Source organism: Periophthalmus magnuspinnatus, chromosome 10 (genome assembly GCF_009829125.3).
Source record: "Periophthalmus magnuspinnatus isolate fPerMag1 chromosome 10, fPerMag1.2.pri, whole genome shotgun sequence".
Lineage (NCBI taxonomy): Eukaryota > Metazoa > Chordata > Actinopteri > Gobiiformes > Gobiidae > Periophthalmus > Periophthalmus magnuspinnatus.
This window is the reverse complement of record NC_047135.1, coordinates 12,645,674-12,669,817: the sequence shown is the minus strand read 5'-3', so window position 1 is coordinate 12,669,817 and position 24,144 is coordinate 12,645,674. Positions and strand designations below refer to the sequence as shown.

Here is a 24,144-nt window from a genome sequence, read left to right as displayed (position 1 = left end):
CACAGCGCCCCCTTGAACTTATTAATAGTACTCAAAAAAATTACTTTGTCACAAATTTTGGCATGGACATCTCTGTTGCCATAGTGAACAAAAGAGTCAAAGACACCATATCAAGAAATACATGGGTTTTGGTTAACTGGGATGGAAAATATTTACTGTGTCATAGACCATTGAAATTTTGTACACATATTCCTCTCATCATACTGAACAAAAAAGCCAAAGAAGACGTACCTTTATTTCCAACCGTGCAGGCGTGACAAGGTCATAAATAGTGTCTTTGGAATGAATGGAGTAATATTACTCAGTCGCTGATTTTGGGGGGAGGAGAAAGCGGGAACGAAAGGCAGGATCTCTGCGGTGGCGTGTACCCCGCGGTTGCAAGGGGTGGCGAGGGCCTTTATCACTGCTTGCAGTTTTAATTATATTTAAAATTGTATTAAACCTTTAGCCTCTCTTTTTTATTTCTTACTTTTTTTTTTTCATTTTGGGGAATTTTCTAACAAACCATAATGTTAAGAAGGGCCAAATGTGTCTAAATTGCACAATAGCCATGATTAGACTAATTTAAAAAAAATAAAAATAAAAAAAAAAAACTGTCAGAAAAATATGTTCTTTGTGCATAAATTGTCCCTGCATTTTGGATGGGATTTTCTGTGTTGATGACATAGGTAGAGGGAACTCAGCGCCACTTCCTGTATGTTTATACGTCTTCTTGACTTTTTCCCACGACCACTTAACTATTGTAAAACTATTTGTGGAACATTCGAATGAATCTTAGCTAAAATTTACCAGTCCTTGTAATAGAATGGTATTTTATAAATCATTTCTCAACAAAGTGAGACACATTTATTCAAAATTTATTTCACAATTTTGGTAAATTGAGTTGTTGCTTAGATATTCTATAGAAAGCAAAATGCAAAATAGTGTTCAGTAAAGAAATGTGCTCTCTTTTAAGGAATTCATGGAATTCATCAACTAAATATTTAACAGATTTAATTGTAATGTATTGCTGTTTGTGTGGGCTCCTATTACATTGTCCATACTTACAGTTAAGATTTGTCTGTTGAAGCCCATACTAAGTTTTCAAAAGGACTCTCTTCTTCCTTCTTTCTCTCTCTCCTCCTCCATTCTCCCTATCCTCCTTCTCTTCTCTCTATCCCTCCCTCTCCCCCTCTGTCTCTTTAACCCTCTCTTTTCCCTCACTGTTGTTTCACATTCTTCGCAGCAACAGCAGAGGGGGAGTAGCTTCTGTCTGGTGGGTGGAGTCTGGATGATCAGGTGGAGATGGAGACTAGGCCTAGTGTTTCTCTCTTTGACTCCCAGAGGACCAAGAACACTTTCAGTAGCAAGAATATAGGGGGCTCATGCCATAATCTATCTGTATGGGCTAACTTGCTAGAAAAACTACAAATGTATGAATGTTTAACACTAGAACACTAGACTAACAGCAGTTTTGTCTGAGTTTATTGGCATCCTTTAATATGTTTAACTTCTTCATCCTCTCTCTTCTTGACCTCTCTGTCCCTATATATATATATATATATATATATATATATATATATATATATATATATATATATATATATATATATATATATATATATATATATATATATATATATATATATATATATATATATATATATATATATATATATATATATATAGACAGACTCCCATTTTCCACTCTATCAAATTAACACTTAGGTTGGAAATAAATAAAAAAAATAATCAGTTTGGGGGTGTATGGGAAAAATATCTCTAAATCTCACACCTTATAACATTGACTTTGTAATTATTTAGCATTTTTCTGGGAACCTTTTGCAATATAATCAGTAGTTCTGAACTTGGAGTGATTTACATTATTCAAATGGTGCACTCTGCTAATGTTTCAAATTCAGCCAATTAAAAATGTCAGTGTGCCCTTGGGCAAGACATTTCAATAATAAATGTGGTAACTGAAAATAAGTGTTTATACTAACTGGGCAAAACAACAAGATATTTGTTTTTCAATCTCAAAAAAAAAAAAGTAGTTTTTAAAGAATGAACACTATATTTTATTACGTTATAGTTTCAATACATTTTATTCAATACAAAGAAGATTTAAACTACTTTAATCTCCTTTCCCTCTTTAATATATGGCAGAAATATTAAATAGCATATCATTTCATGTTTAATTTTATTTGCATTAACACAATTCTATATTCATATTATGTTATTCATTTATTTCTTAAAGTGCACTTTCCTTTCATCTGTACAGTTTGAGGACTCCATGTTCCTGTGTATTCTTTCTTTCTCCTCCCTCAGACCTCATGGCCATGCGAAGCCTGTAATTCTGCTATAAATAATGACCCGGTCTCATATCCAAACCAGACTCCAAAAATCCAACATTTAGACACAGCCACAGGTCCAAATCTAGAGTGTAGACCACACCACATTTTACGATGCATTCAGTGGCTACTGCAGTTTCAAGTACTACATGACATCATATAGATGTCATGTAGTCCTGTGCCCAGGTGTTTGGAATCAGAAACACCAGCTGAGCAAACCCCCCCCCACACACACACACTGTCCAGACCCCGCCCCTCCTCCTCTATCACTTTCTCCTTTAGTCGTCCAAGTACTGTCAAATTAGTAGCTCTGTTAGAAATTTGGTTTTAGGTCCCACTTTAAAGATCCACTGCGTAACTTTTCTTCTGGGAGGTGGGGTCTGTCACCTTGTCTCCATGGTGATGTTATTGCTTTGTCAGAAATGTTCCTCAGTGTGGCAAGTTACCTATCATGGCTCATTTCATAAACAACTTTTTGACACAGTAGTCTTTCACATTGTGCAGCAGCTGTAGGTGAATGGATTTTCTTGATCATCACTCACCACATGTACATTTTGATGTGACATCAAAATGTGCATGTGGTGGGTAAGGAGGACCTTACAGATTTGCAGAGTTATCAAAATGTCTAAGAGTGTCTTTAAAATGAATGAGAACAACACAAAAAACAGACAAAGGTTCCAGTGCAGCTTGCAGGTGAGCCTGAGGGTGGCGTTGGATGACAGTGGCACAAAGACTCCATTCAAAAACATGTAAACTGACCCCTGAATGAGAGGACTCAGCCCAAAGCTTCAGCCTGGAAATGCATTATGTGTAAACTACCACTAAACTAGAAAAAAATTGTGTTGTAGATAGCTGTGCTTAAAGAATGTTATACATGTCTTGCAGTGTAACATCAATTGTAAAATGTATAGAGTAAAATAATACCTGCTTGTCAAAGTCTGATCTTGTCATATCTTTGAAGCCAAGCAGGGCTGGGCCTGGTTAGTGCTGGGATGGGAGACCACTGATGCCACAGTGGGGCAAGAGTGGTTCTATTGTATATTGTTATGTCCATAGGCAAAATACTTCCTCCACAATGCCCAATATCAGTGTGTATATATATATATGGTTGAAGGGGCCGATGGCACAGATTGGCAGCCTCACTTCTGTCAGTCTGTTCCAATGATTAATAACATATAACATATATAAATTGTAGTGTAAGAAACTTTTACCTTTTAAATTGACTAAATTAGCAGTGAACCAGAATATTAAATCTGTATTTAAACTAACATAACAAATGTATCAATTATGCACAGATTGGCAGCTGTTTTGTGCACTTTTATTATTATTTATTTTAAATGTGTTTGTTCGGTCAGTAGAAACATATGACAAAAAACGCTCAGCCTGCGAGAAGTTCCCCGTTTAAACATTTTATAAAATCATCTTTCAAATATTATTTATGTTTGAAGACAGTAGACAAAAAAACACAGATGACAGAAATGAATGAAAGAGCTCACCACCAATGCACTATGCGTCTAGAAAGCAAGCAAAGGGAGAATTTATTAAGAAAGTTTATTTTTTACAACTTCGTCTCTTTCAGAAAAAGATCAAATTGTTCCCAAATTCTTAGCCCTGATATTACAAATGGTGAATGACATTTATAATATTTAAAATCCAAAGACATTTACATCAGAGTTCTTAAGTGTCTGTTGGGTGAGTACAAACGTGTGCAGGTTTGACTTTAGTTAAATCTTTTTTTTAGTGGTATAGGTAGGAAATAAATCATTATTTAAAAAAAAAATATATAAAGTTAATTTGCAAGTAGCACCTTGATTTAAGTTTAGTTTGAAAACGCCTCATCCCGTTCTGAGCGACTGTCATCATTTAGATAATGAGGTCTTTGTCAACGTCCTCTGTAAAAGAAAAGAGAAAGTTACCATTAGAAAATAGATTAAATTACTTCAGCAATACTGATTTATTTATTTATTTATTTATTATTTTCTATTCTGCATATGTTTTAGCTTAATGGGGAAATAGGGGTTATTAGGCAAGACACATGGATTAACCAATCAGAGAATCGCCATCCATCAGTATCAAAACCAACATGGCTGCTTATGTGTTGTGTGTAAATGAAAGAAAATATAATATACAGAGGATTTCAGTCTGGATTGGCCAGGCTATAGATTGACAGCCATCCTCTACATGTCATCTCTGGTGCAGTTGTGGCTTCAGTGACTGGCATCAGTGTGGAGAGATAATGCTAACGTGCCTTTGAAAGTCCAAATCAGCACTATTTAAGTTTTAGGAATTACCACTATACTTATTCATAGGGATTGATGGCCTTTCATTCTGAAGCAGGCAGCCCACTCCTCCAGAGCGATGTACTTGTATTTGAATGGTTTATGTGGATTTTTGGGTGATGTGGTGTTTTAGGTAAGTGGTAAGTGGCTAGGCTATATGGTTGTGTGTAGTTAAATACTGACGGTCTTTGATTCCAAAGCAGGTGGCCCACTCCTCCAGAGCGATGTACTTGTCCTGGTCGGAGTCACACTCCTCAAAGAACCTGGTGGTGCAGTGTTCCATGGGGATGAGAGGAGCGCGGAGAGGAGACAGCTCTGTGTGGGTCAGGTATCTGAGAAGGAGGGGGTGGTTATCATTATCATCATTATCATCATTTGAAACACACAGGACACACTGTGTCTCTACAGTTTATTCAGATCTAAATCTAAAGCTAGATCTCTCTGACTTACCCGTCAGCGGGGTGCTGGTCGAGCTGCCCAAACTGCCAGTGCACAGGGAAGATGTACATGTTGTAGTTCTTTTGGAAGTCGTGAGCAAGAAGGTCCAGAGAGTGCTCCCCAGCCTGCAGACGCTTCTCACTCTCGTAGATCTTCTTCACCTGCACATGAGCAGAAAGAATCAGTAAAAAAAATGGATTGAAGTAAATCAGTGGGGGCATTTGGTACCTTCATTCTCCTGGCCTTGGCCTTTTATAAAAATATATATTATTTAATGATAGAGCATAAGTTCAGGATCATAGCAACAGTTGGGATCAAACTCTGAGTTACTGTTTCTCAGTGAGCAGGTTGTTCTCCTCATCCATCTTGTACAGAGTTGTTGGTATAGTCATGTGTGTATGCTGTATATTTATTATATATATATATATATATATATATATATATATATATATATATATATATATATATATATATATATATATATATATATATATATATATATATATATATATATATATATATATATATATATATATCCATGAGCAGACTGTTCTCCTCATCCTTCTCAACAACTGTTTTGGATATAGTCATGTGTATAGTTCTCTGTATATTGTATTGCTTTATTGTAATATTTATACCCTGAGTTTTTGTTTCTCAGTGAGCAGATTGTTCTCCTCATCTCTCTCATACAGAGTCACCAGGACGTTCTTAAGCCAGTCTCTCATCCTCAGAGGAAACTCATTCAGTTCAGAGTCCACACATGGTTCGATGTCTGAGGAAAGACATAACAAAATTAATCAAACGCACTGCATAAGAATGCAATTCCTGTAGCTTTGCAAATAAAAAAATGTCATGACTTCCATATGTTTTCAAATTGTGATGTTTAATAGTAAGAGCAAGTTAGAGTGGGCAAGGAAAAATGTATATTTGTATGGTTAAAATAATATGTTTTAGAAGAGTAATTATTATCATTAATCATTATTTTTAACAATCATACCCAAATTTGGATCCCGACCCCATAGGAACCACTGCGTATAGACCAATGGATATAGCTATAGATATAGATATACTGTAGACTTTTTTTTTTTTTATCCTCATTCAAAACTGCAGACATTTAAGAACTAAAACTAAACCAAATTCTTCTCTATCTATTATAATCTATTGCACCTCCGGAAATTTCTGCTAACTTTAGTTGATTTGATGTTTTGGCTGGTTTCATTAATTGGCTGGTTAGTATGTAATATTCTTTTTCCATTGTTTTATATAAATTATATTAAGCTTTTTGAGCTCAAACTGTTCCTCCTCCACATTCCTGAGATGTTTCCCTGCAAAATGGTCTGGTTGTGGTGACCTGATCTCCCTTTGATCCTTTAGGCCCAGAGTGTATGAAGATTATACAAAACACTGCAACAAGTATGAACCAGTCTACAACAGGGAGAGGGAGGGAAGGCACCTGCTCACACCACTCCATAGTGAAATTAATGTCATATAGCTACATTTAATGCCATATTGTGGAATATTCCAGGCAAAGCAAAAACAGCTCCATGGAGACAAGTAGTGCATTCCACTAGAAAAGTTAATGCACCTTTAAGCTGTGCTGTTGCAAATAGCTGGTTTATCCTATTACTATGTAGTGGTAAAGAAGATATCAAGAAATGTAGATAGGACTCCATTAAAACACTTCAGACATTTATAGTTTAGTTTCTAATATTTACTGTTACGGTGATATGTTTTGTGGTTGCACCAGATGTCTTCCTCCTATAGACTGTATACATAAATGAAAATGGCTAACCTGCTAGCCGACACATTCTTATTAGGAAGTGAGCATGGGCATACTTCCAGCTCCACTGACACTGGCTCCAATTCACTTTACTTTGGTAATGATCCTGGTACTTTTATTTCACTATTATGTCCATAATAGCAAACAAATCAGGCACCTTCTTTCCCCAAGATCACTCCCACTAGCATTAGCAACAGGTTTGACTGATGCCCGTCAGAATTCCTATTATGAAACTTGCAGAATCCCTCAAAATTTTGTCACATACTTTATCCCATTTAAGATCAGTTAGTTTTCATCTGCTCACATTTGCAGGGTCCGATGTAGTCCAGGTGCAGCTTGTGTCCCTTCTTGGTTCCCTCCAGAGTGCACTTTGTGGCGAAGAAGTGGCAGGAGGTGTCATAGGTCTTATTGTCAGTTCCACAAACCTACAAAAGCAAAAACTCATAAATGAAATGAAGATGTTCTGTATTTTTTCTTATATTAGTTTAGAAGGTCATATTTCACTCTTCTCTCAAGTGTTAATTGTTTATTATGTGCTTTTTGTGGGGTCTTTAGTATGAAAATGGTTACAGGTTATTATTTATATATTGTTCATTGTAAACTGCAAAACTGATAAAATGGCTTAGTATATTTAAAGGGTTAGTAACTGACTTCCTGTGCAAAATTGCAGAGCCCCACCTCTGCATAGTGGCATTTCACCATATCTTTTTATTGTTTAAAAATGTCTAAAACTTTTTTTTTTTTTTTCTGAACACCATATGTATAACTCGGAGCCCGTTTTATTTTTTTTTTTTTTTATATAAATGCAACTAAGTGCAGTGGGTGGGGATAAGGGGTATTTTTTCTGGCCTTTCAAGCTTCAAATGCAGGACAGTACATATTTCCTCAAACATGTATGCCTGGTCAGCTAAAACCACACATTTTGAGAAAAGTTTACAAAGGCGAGTGGTTCTGGAACTGTCTCCTGTCTGATTTCAGGTGTGATTGACAAGCAAATTAACCAGAGAAAAGCATCTGTTTGGGTCAAAAGAACTATGGTGGGTTAGAAGTAAATATCCATTTGATATTATGACAATGTGAACAATTGGATAATGCATGTAGTAGTAGTAATAATAATAATAATAATAATAATAATAATAATAATCAAACTCACATGTTCAAATTCTCCCTCAGTGCGGGGACAGGTGGAGGGGTCCTGGCACACACACATGGGCGTGTTTGATTCGTCTACCTCACACACTTTTCCTTTCTTACAGTGATGGTTCAGGCAGGGGTCTGTGGCAAGAAACAGACAGGAAAAACATTTAAATTTCAATTTACACATTATAAAGGCCCTTAAACTCAGTGTTTATTATGTAATATTATAAAGGTGGACAGCAGCTGCCTGTCTCCATATTGATGTGATTGCTTTACGTGAATGTTCCATAGCACAAAATTTAACTATTTTATCTTATTCGAGACAAGCAGGTGATGCCAGCTAGCCAAAGTACAGCCAAGTCTGTGGAGAGGCAACCTCACTCAATGTAAGAATTAATGTTTTGAAAGTTTTGAGCAATAAACATAACTGTAATTGATTAAAATAAGACATAAATAGAAGCTTAATGCCCTACTGTGGGACATTCCAGGCAACGCAATAATAGCTGAATTAGTGCACCTTTAAAGGTCCTGTCCCTGATCTTCCCATGTATTTGAGCAAAACATATCTTGCCATAGTACAGATACATTGTATAAGCAGCTCTTATGATCAAAATAAATCCACTGAGTACTGTCTGCAACTAATTATAAAGCATTTTATTGTCCAAGAATCAAGCGATAAGCATGCTAGTTTTTGTTAACTGTTACTGTCCTGGCAAAACTCTGCTCTCTGTTGTGAAGTTGTGAAAAGTGCTTATAAGCTCACCTTGGTAAATAATTAAGATGCTCAGAATGCATAAGGTAAGTGAGGAATAACTTGTGTACCAGTATGGCAGGCATCTATTTCCGGAGCGGTGCTTCATCTACATCTGGAGTAAGTGGAGTTGTTCAGAGGCGACATGAATGAATTAATTCAATGGATTTAGTGATGTGGAGTAAGATCAAGAGTAAACTCTAAGCTTGTTTTTATGCTTTAGTTATCTGAGTAACTGTCAATATCTTATGGAATTTAGAACTATCCTTTGAAGGGAGCTGTAATGATACCTAATCAGAAATTCAATAACTATGTTATTATAATGAGGATATTATTACTCTACTATTTGCTAGCTGGAGATCATGTGGACGCACTTACGTTTCACTTTTGTTTTCTCCTTATGGCAATTAATATTAAAGGCAGTGCTGCAGAGCACATGCTTTTTGTTTTCATAACTTTAAGATTTCACTCTGGTTTCCTGAGCGAAGAAGGACGATTAAGATGCTTTATGTGGACTCATTTGGCTACATCTTTACGCACATGCACTCCACATTTACTTTGGAATTACACTTTTACCAGGACCAAGGAGGCACAGTTTGGTTCATATTTTATGTTTGGTTTCAACTTGATTTGCAGATGCTGCAGACTGTGATTGAATGTGGATATTATTAAGCACAATACTTTGATTGTGAGACACTGTAAATGCCCTGCACTGGAGACACTGTTTCTTCAACTCTTCTGGCACTGGTAAGAATTTATACTGCGTTTTTGGCACTTGGCGCAGATGTACAAACCTAATGTCTACAAAGTGTGTGGCACCATTTCTTGGTGCAGGGCGCAGTTGTGACTTGTGTTGCACCATTCCTTGGTGCAGGGCACAGTTGTGACTTGTGTTGTGACCTACAATGCTGTCAGTTCAGCATTTGATGTTTTATCTCAGAACACCCTGGTCATACTGACTGTCCAGTTCAGATAGGCAAGGCAAGTCAAGTTTATTTGTATAGCACAATTTGTACACAAAAAATAAGAATAAGAAAGAATAAGAAACACATTAAAATCACACAAATCAAAACAAAAATAATCACAAATAATCATAAAATTGCCATTAAAACAGCAGAGTGCAAAAGTCCCCAAAGTGCGAGATGGTTCATATGGCACTAACACGTGGGAGATGTACTTTGGTGCTAGGCTATGGAGAGACTTGTACACATGCAGAGCTACTTTAAAGTGTATTCTTTGAGTTACAGGAAGCCAGTGCAGAGACCTGAGCACAGTACTTATGTGCTCGTACTTCTTGGTTCTAGTCAGGACCCGAGCAGTAGCGTTCTGGATATACTGCAGCTGTCTTAACGCTCTTTTGGGGAGGCCAGTGAGCAGGCCGTTACAGTAGTCTAACCTACTGGAGACAAATGTATGGGGAAGGTTCTCTAAGTTTGGTTTTGACAATATTCCTTTGATTTTTGCAATGTTTTTTAGATGGTAAAAAGCTGCAGATGTTATTGATTTGATGTGGCTGTTGAAGTTCAAGTCCATTATTACCCCTAGATTTCTAGCCTGATTTGAATGTTTTAGAGAGAATGACTGGAGGTGACTGATAACACTTTCTCTATGTTTCTGTGGGACAAAGATGATGACTTCAGTCTTGCCTGAGTTTAGCTGGAGAAAGTTGTTTTGCATCAACACACTGATCTGTTGGATGCAGTGGCAGAGTGAATCCACTGGTCCGTATTTACCTGCTGCCAGTGAGACATAGATCTAAGTGTCATCCGCATAGTTGTGGTAGGACACATTGTTGCTGTGTATTAACTGGCCTAATGGCAGTATGTGGAGATTGAACAACAGGGGTCCCAGGATTGACCCCTGGGGCACCCCACAGGTCAGGGACATTTTATCTGAAACAGATTTTCCAATTTCAACAAAGTACTCGCTGTTTTCTAGATAGGACTTGAACCACCCCTCCCCGAACCGCCACCTTAACGTGGTGGAGGGGTTTTAGCACCCGAATGATACTGGGAGCTATGTTGTCAGGGGCTACATGCCCCTGGTAGGGTCACCCATGGCAAACAGGTCCTTGGAGACGGGTCTGACTAAGAGCGGCTCAGAAGCCCAACGTGAAGAAAAATCCAACAAGGCCAGTTACGTCGCCCGGACTGGCGTTACCGGGGCCCCACCCTGGAGCCAGGCCTGGGGTGGGTGCTCGGCGGTGAGCGCCTGGTGGTCGGGCCTTTCCCCATGGGGCCCAGCCGGGCCCAGCCCCATGGGGCCCGGCAGGGCCCGGCCCGAAGGAACGATGTGAGGCCGTCCTCCTGTGGACCCACCACCTGCAGGAGGAGCCATGAGGGGCAGGTGCAGAGAGATCCGGGCGGCAGTCGAAGACGGGGACCTCGACGACCGGATCTCCGGACATGGAGACTAGCTCTGAGGACATGGAATGTCACCTCGCTGGGGGGGAAGGAGCCTGAGCTTGTGAAGGAGGTTGAGCGCTACCGGCTAGATATAGTCGGCCTCACCTCCACGCACAGCTTGGGCTCTGGAACCCAACTCCTTGAGAGGGGTTGGACTCTCCATTTCTCTGGCGTTGCCCACGGGGAGTGGCAGCGAGCTGGTGTGGGCTTGCTCATTGCCCCACAGCTCAGCCGCCACGTGTTGGAGTTCACCCCGGTGAACGAGAGGGTCCCTGCGCCTTCGGGTCGGGGACAGGTCTCTCACTGTTATGTCGGCCTACGGGCAAAACAGCAGCGCGGAGTACCCGGCCTTCTTGGAGTCCCTGGGAGGGGTACTAGACTGTGCACCAACTGGTGACTCTGTTGTTCTCCTGGGGGACTTCAATGCCCATGTGGGTAATGACAGTGCCACTTGGAGGGGCATGATTGGGAGGAATGGCCTCCCCGATCTGAACCCAAGTGGTGGAAGGAATACTTTGAGGATCTCCTCAATCCCATTGTCACGTCTTCCGAGGAGGAAGCAGAAACTGAGGGCCCGGAGGCGGACTCATCCGTCACCCTGGCTGAAGTCACCGAGGTGGTTGACAAGCTCCTCGGTGGTAAGGCTGCGGGGGTGGACGAGATCCGTCCTGAGTACCTCAAGTCTCTGGATGTTGTTGGGCTGTCTTGGCTGACACGTCTCTGCAACATCGCGTGGCGGTCGGGGACAATACCTGTGGAATGGCAGACCGGGGTGGTGGTCCCTCTGTATAAGAAGGAGTAGAACCGCTGATCCTACACGTCGAGAGGAACCAGTTGAGGTGGCTTGGGCATTTGCTCAGGATGCCTCCTGGACGCCTCCCTAGGGAGGTGTTCTGGGCATGTCCCACCGGGAGGAGGCCCGGGGAAGACCCAGGACACGTTGGAGGGACTATGTCTCTCGGCTGGCCTGGGAACGCCTTGGGGTCCCACCAGAGGAGCTGGAGGACGTGTCCGGAGAGAGGGAAGTCTGTGAGTCCCTGCTTAGACTGCTGCCCCCGCGACCCGGCCCCGGATAAGCAGAAGAAAATGGATGGATGGACTTGAACCAGTCAAAGCAGCACTAACAGGATCAGCACTGAGATTTTAACTGCATCAGTGTTCAAGAGGATGCCATTTGTCACCTTGATAGGAGCAGTCTCAGTGCTGTGGTGGGGTCTAAAACCTGACTGGAAAACATCAAAGGAGTTGTTCATTTGGAGAAAGTTAATAAGCTGTTGGTAAACAACTTTTTCAAGGACTTTGCCTAAAAACGGCAGATTTCAGATCGGTTGGTAATCCAATATTGTGGCATCAAGACTGCTCTTCTTTAGGAGAGGCTTGATAACCACAGTTTTCAAAGCTCTTGGGAATGTTCCAGATTGAAGTGACACATTAACTATGCAAGCGAGTGGTGATAGCAAACTGTTGAGAACAGACTTTAGAAATTTAGTGGGTAACACATCGAAACAGCACATAGATGAACTCAGGCTGGTGACAATCTCTTGGACAGTTTTGTCAGTTATTTATGTCAGATATTTTTAATGCCTTGAACCTTGTCATTAAAGAATACTGCAAACTCATTGCACTTAGATGTGGAAATTATTTCTAACGGCAGTGGAGCTGGAGAGTTTGTTAATCTGTTTACTACTGCAAACAGGACATGGGAGTTGTTACTGCAACTTCCAATAATGTCAGAAAAATACCTTTCCCTTGTTCTACATCAAGTGTGGTTGTACATGTGCATCTTTTCTCCATAAATCTCATAATGAACCTGGAGCTTTGACTTTCCCGCTCAGCCCTTCGTCACTCCCTTTTCTGTGCCCTGAGTCATCATTCCTCCATAGCACTTTCTGCTTATCCTTAACCATTTTAACCTTCTTCAGAGCAATGGTGTCGAGAACATTCAAAACACTCAAAGTTACAGAGATCAACAAATCATCAACATTAGAACATGAGGCATTTTCAAAGTGTATCATTTCCCTGAGCAGTGCACTTGTGTTATCATTTATGTGTCTCCTTCAAACAACTGCAAAACCAGCCACTGATTTGGGAACAACAGACAGGTAAAAAAAGAAACATAAATTATTAGACAGAGCAACATCCACCACATTGACATTTGAAATATTTACTCCTTTTGTAATGAGCAGGTCCAGAGCTTGCCCTTTGTTGTGGGTGGGCTTGCTGACATGCTGAGTCAGACCAAAGATTTTAAGGACAGAACTGAGCTATTTAGCATTTCTGTCAAACACATTTTCAGAATCAGAATCATCAGAATCAGAAGACTTTTATTGCCATCATCTGTGGACACAGTTCACAAACTAGGAACTTACTGCGGTGATAACGTGCAACATAAAACACGCTGAATAAATACAAATACAAATAAGGGCATGCACAAAGTTAATAAGATATCACCTGTAATGACTAAACAATCAAAGTCTGTGCATACGACTGAAAGTATCTCAGTAAAATCATCAATAAAACTCAGACAGTGTTGGGGAGGTTTGTATATGACCAAGTAGAGTATGGAGGGTGATTGTTTTAGCTACATTTTAAAGGAAGCATACTTAAAAGATGAAAACAGCCCAAATGTGTGTCCTGGCTCTTGGTGGTAATAGCTCTGTGGGATAGGTGGGTACAGAGAAGAGTTCAGCATTGTTGATGCCAGAACTCTTGATCACACTATATTAGGTGTGAGGGGAGCTATCTTAATTCCTGATCTGATGAGGCTTTCTAGATGGTTGGGAAGAGCCATGGGTGAAAGTGGGGAGGAAAAGGAGAGTGAGGAGTCCCTAGAGGGAGTAGATGTAGCAAAGGGGACCCAGGGCTGGTCGGTGGGCAGGGGAGATGATGGGGGTGCTGCTGGGGACTGTAACCTCTGTTGGGACTGTCACAGACAGGTTCAAGGCCCGTGATGAGGGCCCTGGGGGAAGTGACGCTGGAGATGGTCCTTCATTTGGGAAGGTGGTGGTGCTGCTTAATTGTTCTGGGGGAGGTGGTGCTGCTGAATCCCTCACTGGGGGAGATGGTTGTGGAGCTGGTGATGATTCCTTCACTGGGGGAGATGGTTGTGGTAGTTGTGGTGTTGCTGGTGGTGCTGACACATTGGCTCGGTCTCTGGCTGGTGCAACAGGAATGCTTCTCTCATTCTTTTTTTTCTCTCACTGGGCCATGACCCTGTCCAGGCTGGTGCCTCAGAGCATGGAGGAGATTATTTATCAGCACTCTCACTCCACCTCTGCTCAGGTGCAGGCCATTTCCCTTGAACAGGTCCTCTCGTTTCCAGAATAGATCAAAGTTCTCAATGTAGTGCAGTCCTCTGACCGCACATTTGTTGAATATGTTCAGCTGAAACAGTCTTTGTTAATTTTCCTTCTGCCTATGAGGAAGAGGATCACTGATAAATGTCTTAACCTCCACTTTATCAAGCTTTTTTTCCGGGTGATACGTCATTTCCGGGTAAGTGCATTCTGTTTTGCATATCTAGTGTCTCTCTCCTGAAATTGTTAATCCTCGAATCCTAGTTTTAAAAGTTTTAAAACATCTACACTAGTGCCTAAATACTTTGTTAAACCACTAAAGTTTTATTCAGCATCTATTGCTCCGTACTTCGTGGATTAAGCCCCTCTATCTCTTCGTTCAGCCTGAACTAGCCTAGCCGACTAGCATCATGGCTAAACCTCCTCCGCTTCTCTCGCTCTTCCCTGCCCAGGTTGCCATATGTGGACTGATGACCCTGGTTTATTTGACGATGATAGGGACAGCTGTGTTAAGTGCAGTGTAGTGGCAGTCCTGCAGGCCAGGGTTTCAGAGTTAGAAATGCGGATCTGCTCATTGGAGGCTCTGACCCCGAGTTACAGTCAGGTAGCAGCCGTAGGGACCGCAGTAGCTTTAGCGTAGCTAGTGAGACTAGCCCCCCAGCGCAACCCGTGTAGCTGGGATCAGACCAGGACAGGTTTGTGACAGTTAGAAGAAAGCGTAGGACTAGGACAGACCAGGGACATAGGGCTGAAGATAGGACTGTAGAAAACCAGGGACATAGGGTTGAGAGTAGAGAGCTTCCCGTCCAGAACAGGTTTGCTCCCCTGAGCTAGACCCGGGACACTCTAGTCATAGTCATGACTAGAGTGTCATAAGGAGCTCCATAGTCAGGAACGTGGAACTGCCTGCAGCTTCCATGCGGTATTATCCTGGAGCCAGACTGGGTGACATCGAGGGGAATCTTAGGCTTTTAAAGAAAAGTAAGAATAGGTACCGCCGGATCGTTATATACACGGGGGGTAACGATACTCGGCGCGGTCAGTCAGGGGTGGTTAAGTTACAGATAGCGGCAGTCTGTGAATTAGCTAAGTCGATGTCGGAGTCCGTGTACTTCTCTGGCCCCCTCCCAACCTACACCAATTGTGAAATGTACAGCCGCTTTTCAGCAGTCAACCAGTGGTTGACCAATTGGTATCGTCTTCATAGATAATTGGGGGGTATTTGAGGGGAAGCCTAGGCTTATACGTAGACATGGCATCCATCCCACGCAGGCTGGCTCCGCCCTGTTAGCTCAGAGTATGATTGCTGGTCTAGATTGACCAGGTAAGACTAGCACGCAGAATAGCTCAGGGAAGCACAGTTATAGTGATGTTAGGGAGCAGTTTAGACCAGTGAAGCACAGCTCAGTCAGCGAGAACAGCTCCAAACAGACAGAGACTGTGTGGGCCCCATGTACAAAAAGCACAAATAAAACACCCCTAAACTCTGACAAGGAAGCTGTCAGATCTCATAACTTAATAAAAATAAATAAATGTGCCCCAAATAAACAAAATGATAAGTGTGTAAAATGTTACTGCTAAACATCATCAACATTTCCTCCAAATCCCTTTTAATAAATTAAGTAATTGGTGACCTTGATATTGATCTGCTAGCCCTAACTGAAACATGGCTTCGGGAAAATGATTATGTTAGACTAAACGCATGATGGGCTTGCTCATTGCCCCACAGCTCAGCCGCTGCGTGTTGGGGTTCACTCCGGTGAACGAGAGGGTCGCGTCCCTGCGCCTTCGGGTCGGGGACAGGTCTCTCACTGTTGTGTCGGCCTACGGGCCAAACGGCAGTGCAGAGTACCCGGCCTTCTTGGAGTCCCTGGGAGGGGTACTAGACAGTGCACCAACCGGGGACTCCGTTGTTCTCCTGGGGGACTTCAACGCCCATGTGGGTAACGACAGTGACACTTGGAGGGGCGTGATTGGGAGGAACGGCCTCCCCGATCTGAACCCGAGCGGTGTTTTGTTATTGGACTTCTGTGCTAGTCACAGCTTGTCCATAACAAACACCATGTTCGAGCACAAGGGTGTCCATCGGTGCACGTGGCACCAGGACACTCTAGGTCGGAGGTCGATGATCGACTTTGTTGTCGTGTCATCTGACCTCCGACCGCGTGTCTTGGACACTCGGGTGAAGAGAGGGGCTGAGCTGTCAACTGATCACCACCTGGTGGTGAGTTGGATCCGCTGGCGGAGGAGGAAGCCGGACAGACCTGGCAGGCCCAAGCGCATTGTGAGGGTCTGCTGGGAACGTCTGGCGGAGCCCTCTGTCAGGGGGGTCTTCAACTCCCACCTCCGGGAGAGCTTCTCCCTGATCCCGGGGGAGGTTGGAGACATGGACTCCGAGTGGGCCATGTTCTCCACCTCTATTGTCGATGCGGCTGCTCGTAGCTGTGGTCGTAAGGTCTGCAGTGCTTGTCGCGGCGGCAATCCCCGAACCCGGTGGTGGACACCGGAAGTAAGGGATGCCGTCAAGCTGAAGAAGGAGTCCTATCGAGCCTTGTTGGCTCGTGGGACTCCTGAGGCAGCTGATGAGTACCGACGGGCCAAGCGTGCCGCGGCTCGGGCAGTCACAGAGGCAAAAACTCGGGGTTGGGAGGAGTTCGGGGAGGCCATGGAGGAGGACTATCGGACGGCCTCAAAGAGATTCTGGCAAACCGTCCGACGCCTCAGGAGGGGAAAGCAGTGTTTCACCAACACTGTTTACAGTGCGGGTGGAGAGCTGCTGACCTCGACTGGGGATGTTGTCGGGCGGTGGAAGGAATACCTTGAGGATCTCCTCAATCCCACTGTCACGTCTTCCGAGGAGGAAGCAGAAACTGGGGACCCAGAGGCGGACTCGTCCATCACCCTGGCTGAAGTCACTGAGGTGGTTGGCAAGCTCCTCGGTGGCAAGGCTCCGGGGGTGGACGAGATCCGTCCTGAGTACCTCAAGTCTCTGGATGTTGTGGGACTGTCTTGGCTGACACGTCTCTGCAACATCGCGTGGCAGTCGGGGACAGTACCTGTGGAATGGCAGACCGGGGTGGTGGTCCCTCTGTATAAGAAGGGGGACCGGAGGGTGTGTTCCAATTACAGAGGAATCACACTCCTCAGCCTTCCCGGTAAGGTCTATTCCAGGGTACTGGAGAGGAGAATCCGACCGATAGTCGAACCTCGGATTCAGGAGGAGCAGTGTGGTTTTCGTCCTGGTCGTGGAACACTGGACCAGCTCTATACTCTCCATCGGGTCCTCGAGGGCTCATGGGAGTATGCCCAACCAGTCCACATGTGTTTTGTGGATCTGGAGAAGGCATTCGACCGTGTCCCTCGTGGTGTCCTTTGGGGGGTGCTCTGGGAGTATGGGGTCCGGGGCTCTTTGCTAAGGGCTGTCCGGTCCCTGTATGACCGGAGCAGGAGCTGTGTTCGCATTGCCGGCAGTAAGTCAGACCTGTTCCCAGTGCATGTTGGACTCCGCCAGGGCTGCCCTTTGTCACCGGTTCTGTTCATTATATTTATGGACAGAATTTCTAGGCGCAGCCAGGGGCCGGAGGGGGCCTGGTTTGGGAACCACAGGATTTCATCTCTGCTGTTTGCAGATGATGTTGTCCTGATGGCTTCTTCGAGCCAGGACCTGCAGCAGGCACTGGGGCGGTTTGCAGCCGAGTGTGAAACGGCTGGGATGAGAATCAGCTCCTCCAAATCCGAGGCCATGGTTCTCGACCGGAAAAAGGTGGTTTGCTCTCTCCGGGTGGGTGGTGAGTCTCTGCCCCAAGTGGAGGAGTTCAAGTATCTCGGGGTCTTGTTCACGAGTGAGGGAAGGATGGAGCGGGAGATTGACAGGCGGATCGGTGCAGCGTCTGCAGTGATTCGGTCGCTGTATCGGTCCGTTGTGGTAAAGAAGGAGCTGAGCCGGAAGGCGAAGCTCTCGATTTACCGGTCAATCTACGTTCCTACCCTCACCTATGGTCATGAGCTTTGGGTAATGACCGAAAGGACAAGATCGCGGATACAAGCGGCTGAAATGGGCTTCCTCCGCAGAGTGGCCGGGCGCACCCTTAGGGATAGGGTGAGGAGCTCGGTCACACGGGAGGAGCTCGGAGTAGAGCCGCTGCTCCTACACGTTGAGAGGAACCAGCTGAGGTGGCTCGGGCATCTGCTCAGGATGCCTCCTGGACGCCTCCCTAGGGAGGTGTTCTGGGCATGTCCCACCGGGAGGAGGCCCCGGGGAAGACCCAGGACACGCTGGAGGGACTATGTCTCTCGGCTGGCCTGGGAACGCCTTGGGGTCCCACCGGAGGAGCTGGAGGACGTGTCCGGGGTGAGGGAAGTCTGGGAGTCCCTGCTTAGACTGCTGCCCCCGCGACCCGGCCCCGGATAAGCGGAAGAAAATGGATGGATGGATAGACTAAACGAATCTACACCATCAAGTCACATGGACTTTCAGAGTGCCCGGAGCACAGGTCGAGGTGGTGGTGTGGCCGTCATCTCTCATTCCAGTCTAATTCTTAGCCCCAAACCCAATTATACATACCTCTATTTTGAAAGCCTCGCACTCTCCATTACGTGTCCCAATTGGAAAAACCAAAAAGCTGTTATATTTATAATAATTTATCGACCTCCTGGTCCATATGCCGAGTTCCTGACAGAGTTTTCTGATTTCATTTCAAGTTTAGTTTTGAATTGGGAAAGGATTGTTATAGTTGGAGATTTCAACATACATGTTGATAACGGCAGTGATGGCCTCAGTAATGCTTTTGGCGTGCTCCTGGATGGGATCGGTTTCACCCAGAGTGTGAATAAGCCGACTCACTGTCACAATCACACTCTAGGTCTCATTCTAACTTACGGTATTGAGATTAATGATCTAATTGTCCTTCCTCAAAACCCTATACTCTCTGTCCATTTCTTAATTACCTTTCAATTCATACTAAAAGACTATCCAGCCCCACAGAAGAAAAAAAAAAAAACTATAATGAAAAGAACATTATCAGATAAATCGTTTACAGAGTTTAAAGAAATTATTGAGCCATTACTAAAAGATATGTCATGTGACAATGAGAATAATTTTAATCCAATTGTCACTGATCAATTGGTTGACAGAACAATGCTCACCTTAAAATCTGTTCTCGATGTTGTAGCTCCGCTAAAACAGAAAAGCATTAAACCAAGACCTCCGGCTCCATGGTATACGTTACAGCTCAGGACACAAACATGTAAGACGCACAGAGAAGCTTTGGTGCCGCTCGCGCTCTGAGCAGTCTCTGAAGGCATGGAAGCTCTGCTTGCTCACTTATAAGGCTGCTCTGCGGAAAGCCCGAACCAGATACTATTCAAATCTAATAGAAGTAAACAAAAATAACCCCAGATTTCTGTTCAGCACTGTAGCCAGGCTGACAAACTCCCACACTGCTAATGACTCTCTTATCCCCTCAAACATTAGTTGTGATGACTTTCTTCAATTCTTCGATTACAAAATTACAACCATTAGAGACAAAATCAACAAAGCTACTCCAAAAATCAGCTTTGAGCAAATCCAGTCTGTAATACCAATATCCCACATAGATCCTCTAATAATATTAGATAAATTTACTCCTGTTGATGAGGTGGAGATTACCTCAGCCATCATGTCGTCCAAACCATCAACCTGTATGCTCGACCCTATTCCAATCAGACTCCTCAAAGAAGCCCTCCCCCTAATAATAGATTCCATCCATAACATAATAAATATGTTGTTAGAAAATGGCTACGTTCCTCAGTCCTTTAAGTATGCTGTGAACCTCTTTTGAAAAAACCTAACCTAAATCCTGATGAACTAGCCAACTACAGAGCTATCTCTAATCTTCCCTTCCTCTCAAAAATTCTAGAACGAGTTGTGGTGAAACAGCCCTGCCGCCACCTGCAGGACAATAATATATTTGAAAAATTTCAATCTGGATTCAGAGCTCACCACAGCACAGAGACTGCACTGCTTAAAGTAACAAATGACTTACTACTAGCTGCTGATAACAGGCTGGCTTCAGTCCTGGTCCTACTGGACCTCAGTGCAGCGTTTGACACCATTGATCACAACATTCTACTGCAGAGGTTAGAATGTGACATCGGAATCAAAGGGACTGCCCTCAAATGGTTTAAATCCTATCTATCAGATAGGTACCAGTTTGTTAGTACAAACCAGTGCACCTCTCCCTGTTCTATAGTAGCCTGTGGTGTTCCACAAGGATCTGTGCTTGGTCCAATCCTATTTACTCTCTATATGTTGCCATTAGGTAACATTATTAGAAAACATGGCATTAATTTTCTCTGCTATGCTGATGACACTCAGCTGGACTTATCAATGAAACCAAATCAGACTGATCAAATAGATAAACTCAGTGCCTGTGTGAAGGACATCAAAACCTGATTGACCTTGAAGTACCTGCTCTTAAATCCTGAAAAAACAGAGATCATTGTCGTGGGTCCCAAAGGTCAAAGAGATTCTCTGTCGGACCAGATAATCTCACTCGACAATGTGAGTATAGCTTCTAGCTCTACTGGAAAAAATCTTGGAGTCCTATTTGATCAAAATCTCTCATTCACAGCCCATAAAAACCTAGCTTGTAAAACCGCATACTTTCACCTGCGAAATATAACTAAAATTAGAAATATTTTACCTAAAAACGATGCTGAAAAACTCATCCATGCATTTGTTACTTCCAGACTTGATTACTGTAATTCTCTGCTCGCCGCCTGCCCCAAAAGTACTATAAGGAGCCTCCAGTTGGTCCAAAATGCAGCGGCCAGAGTCCTAACAGGAACTAAAAGAAGAGACCACATCAGTCCTGTACTAAAATATCTGCACCGGCTTCCTGTCGAGCTTAGAATCAAATTCAAAGTCCTCCTCCTGACATACAAAACCCTAAACGGTATGGCCTTATCCTATCTGCAAGATGCTATTGTCCCGTACCAGCCAAACAGAGCACTCCACTCTCAGAATGCAGGACTATTAGTGGTTCCTAGAGTGTCCAAAAGTACAGTGGGAGGGAGAGCATTCAATTACCAAGCTCCTGTCCTATGGAATCAACTCCCTGCTGATGTTAAACAGGCCCCCACAGTCTCTGTATTTAAGACCAGGCTTAAAACCTTCCTCTTCGGTATAGCTCATGACCAGGTTACTTAGTTTAATGTCACTCCGAACTAACTATGACCAGATTGGCTGGGAGTGACAATAAAACCCGGGATAAGATAGGCTGCAGTAGGAGATAACAAGCTGGGGGAAGTATGGCAACCTGAGCACTATCCTCTGCCTCCTCCTATTTTCTCATCAGCAATGCTATTCACATGTTGTCCCCTGTCCCACTCCCCCTGTGAAGTGTAACTCTTTCAGATTCCCCAATTGACAGCTGGACCCTCTCCTCCTCCCCGCCTGGCTCTCCTCCACCCGCCTCCCTCTCCTCCTTGCCTGGCTCTCCTCCTCGCCTGGCTCTCCTCCTCGCCCGGCTCTCCTTCTCCTCACCTGGTCTTCCTTCTCCTCGCCTGGTCTTCCTCCTCCTCGCCTGGCCCTCCTCCGCCCCCTCCCTCCTCCTCGCCTGGACGATTTTTCTTGTTTTGTCTGATTTTTCCTGTTGTTTTATTTTCCTGTTTGTTTTTGTGTGTAGGCAGCACGGTGGCTGAGTGGCAACATTCATACCTCACAGCAAGAAGGTTTGGTTCGATCCCTGGGTCGCCCAGGCCTTTCTGTGTGGAGTTTTGCATGTTTGTCCCCGTGTCTGGATGGGTTTCCTCCGGGTACTCCGGTTTCCCCCATCAACCAAAACATGAACGCCCTTTGAGACAACTGTTGTTGTGATTTTGGGCGTTACAATTGAATTGAATTGAATTGAAAGTTCCTCGAATAATTTAATGAAATTCTCTTTCAAGATTTCAGTCTGATTCATTGCGGTGTCAACTGCACCCACGTGCACAATCAGCTGTTTAACTCCTTGGTAAGTCGATAAAATCTTTGGCAGGAATTTTGTAATCTCAGAAACAGTGTGACTGGGATAAGAGCAAGTTTGGATTCCTCTGTCGCTCACATTTCTGATAGCACTGTCTCCTAACAGCAGCGTATCTCTTACTTTGACGTTTGGCACAGATCGCCTGTCTGCCGCTGCTTCTTTTGCCAACTTCATTGCTCTTGTTTTGTGAGAAAAATCAATTTTCTGTTTGTATATTAACATCAACATCAGTCTGCATCAGTGGTTAAAGTCTGTTTGTAAGCGGTATTTTGGGTGATGTATTAGTATTATCTTTTATCACTTGTTTCGTTGGCTTGGCATTCTTGGAAAACACACCGTATCACTCAGGTTTAAGTTGAAAGTAACATTTTTTCTCAGTCATGGAGAAATTAATCCTGAATAAGGCGACAGACAGGAGACAGAGTCCAAAGTTTTTTAAAATGGGATTTTAAAGAGGTGGAACAGTGAATGTGGTAAAGTTGAACTTATATCAAAGCAAATATAGACGTGGACTTCCTCTTTGTCCTGCCCTCCTGTCATTGTCAGCCAACCACTCACTTGTTTTAGAACTATTTTGTAAGGCATTGCAACACTACATCTTGTACACACACACGCACGCACCCCCCCCCCCCCACACACACACACACCCGCATGCATGCACACACACACACACACACACACACACACACCCCGCACACGCACACACACACACACACACACCCACACACATAGGGGGATCCTATAAAAGCTGTCAAAATGCACATCTCAGGGCTTTCCACATATCCTTTCCGGAAAGTCCGTTGCTTCATTGTTCACTTTACCTGTGTGGAACTCCTTAAACCCTTCTGACTTTATGTTTTGGTCCTCTTTGATGCTTACACCAGAAACAAACTTTCTTAAAATATCATTATTTTATTAATTTACTATAGGTTTAGATGTTCCACAGTATGGCACTAAATGTATCCATTTAATCAATTACAGGTGATTTTAGTACTTGAAAAATACCTTTAAAAAACATGCCTGTGAGTGGATTCTTCCGTTTAGAGATCAGACCTAAACTTGGCTTTGTCTCCTGTTTGTCTCCATAGAGATAAATTTAATACTATACTTTGGAACATTCCAGGCAAAGCACCAACATTTCCAGGAGACAAGCAGGTGGTAGACTTTCTAGCAGAAAAGTTACATAGTGCACCTTTAAATTTCATGCTGTGCATAACTGCTCTGGAATAAATAAAAGTAATTCTTATTCTGACAAATTGTCCTTTCTTTTAGTTAAAACAGTCCAGAACACTGCGTGCTTGGTTCAGTCTGTGCATGTGGGTGCATTAGCTGAGTGTTTCTGAAGCTCAGAGGTTTAAACGGGAGCCAGAGGGGCTTTAACATATCATTATGAGTCTGAGTTTTTACCAGGACCTGTCATTTAAACTCTGTCTGATCCTCTGACTGCAGACAGTATGCTATAACACACAGGAGCAGTGTGAAGAGGAGAGGATCGGAACAGTTAAATCATGTTATTTTTATGATCTAATACAGGGATGTAATGATATTAAAATCTCCTGGTACTGTACTATATTTTCAGAATATGCATCTGACATTTATTGCAATATTTTGTGGAGGTCAACAAAATTATAAATATGCTACTTTTTTCTTTTAAAATACCTTGACAAGCCTTTAGTTCTGCCATAATCCATAGAATTAAGATTTAAAAGGGCTTTTACTTTA

General features: G+C 43.3%; 1 protein-coding gene across 1 annotated transcript in view; it reads right to left on the bottom strand.

Annotated features, from left to right (window-relative positions):
• Positions 1–3,845: 3,845 nt before the first annotated feature.
• sparc (secreted protein, acidic, cysteine-rich (osteonectin)) overlaps positions 3,846–24,144 on the bottom strand; it is a 40,821-nt gene continuing 20,522 nt past the window's right edge. Inside the window, exons 5-10 of the mRNA XM_033973620.2 lie at positions 7,981–8,102; positions 7,132–7,252; positions 5,686–5,819; positions 5,060–5,208; positions 4,793–4,941; positions 3,846–4,222 (exon numbers count right to left, since the gene is read on the bottom strand). Of these exons, the coding sequence (XP_033829511.1) occupies positions 4,194–4,222; positions 4,793–4,941; positions 5,060–5,208; positions 5,686–5,819; positions 7,132–7,252; positions 7,981–8,102 (704 nt within the window). The 3' untranslated portion in view covers positions 3,846–4,193. The remainder of the gene's footprint in view (positions 4,223–4,792; positions 4,942–5,059; positions 5,209–5,685; positions 5,820–7,131; positions 7,253–7,980; positions 8,103–24,144) is intronic.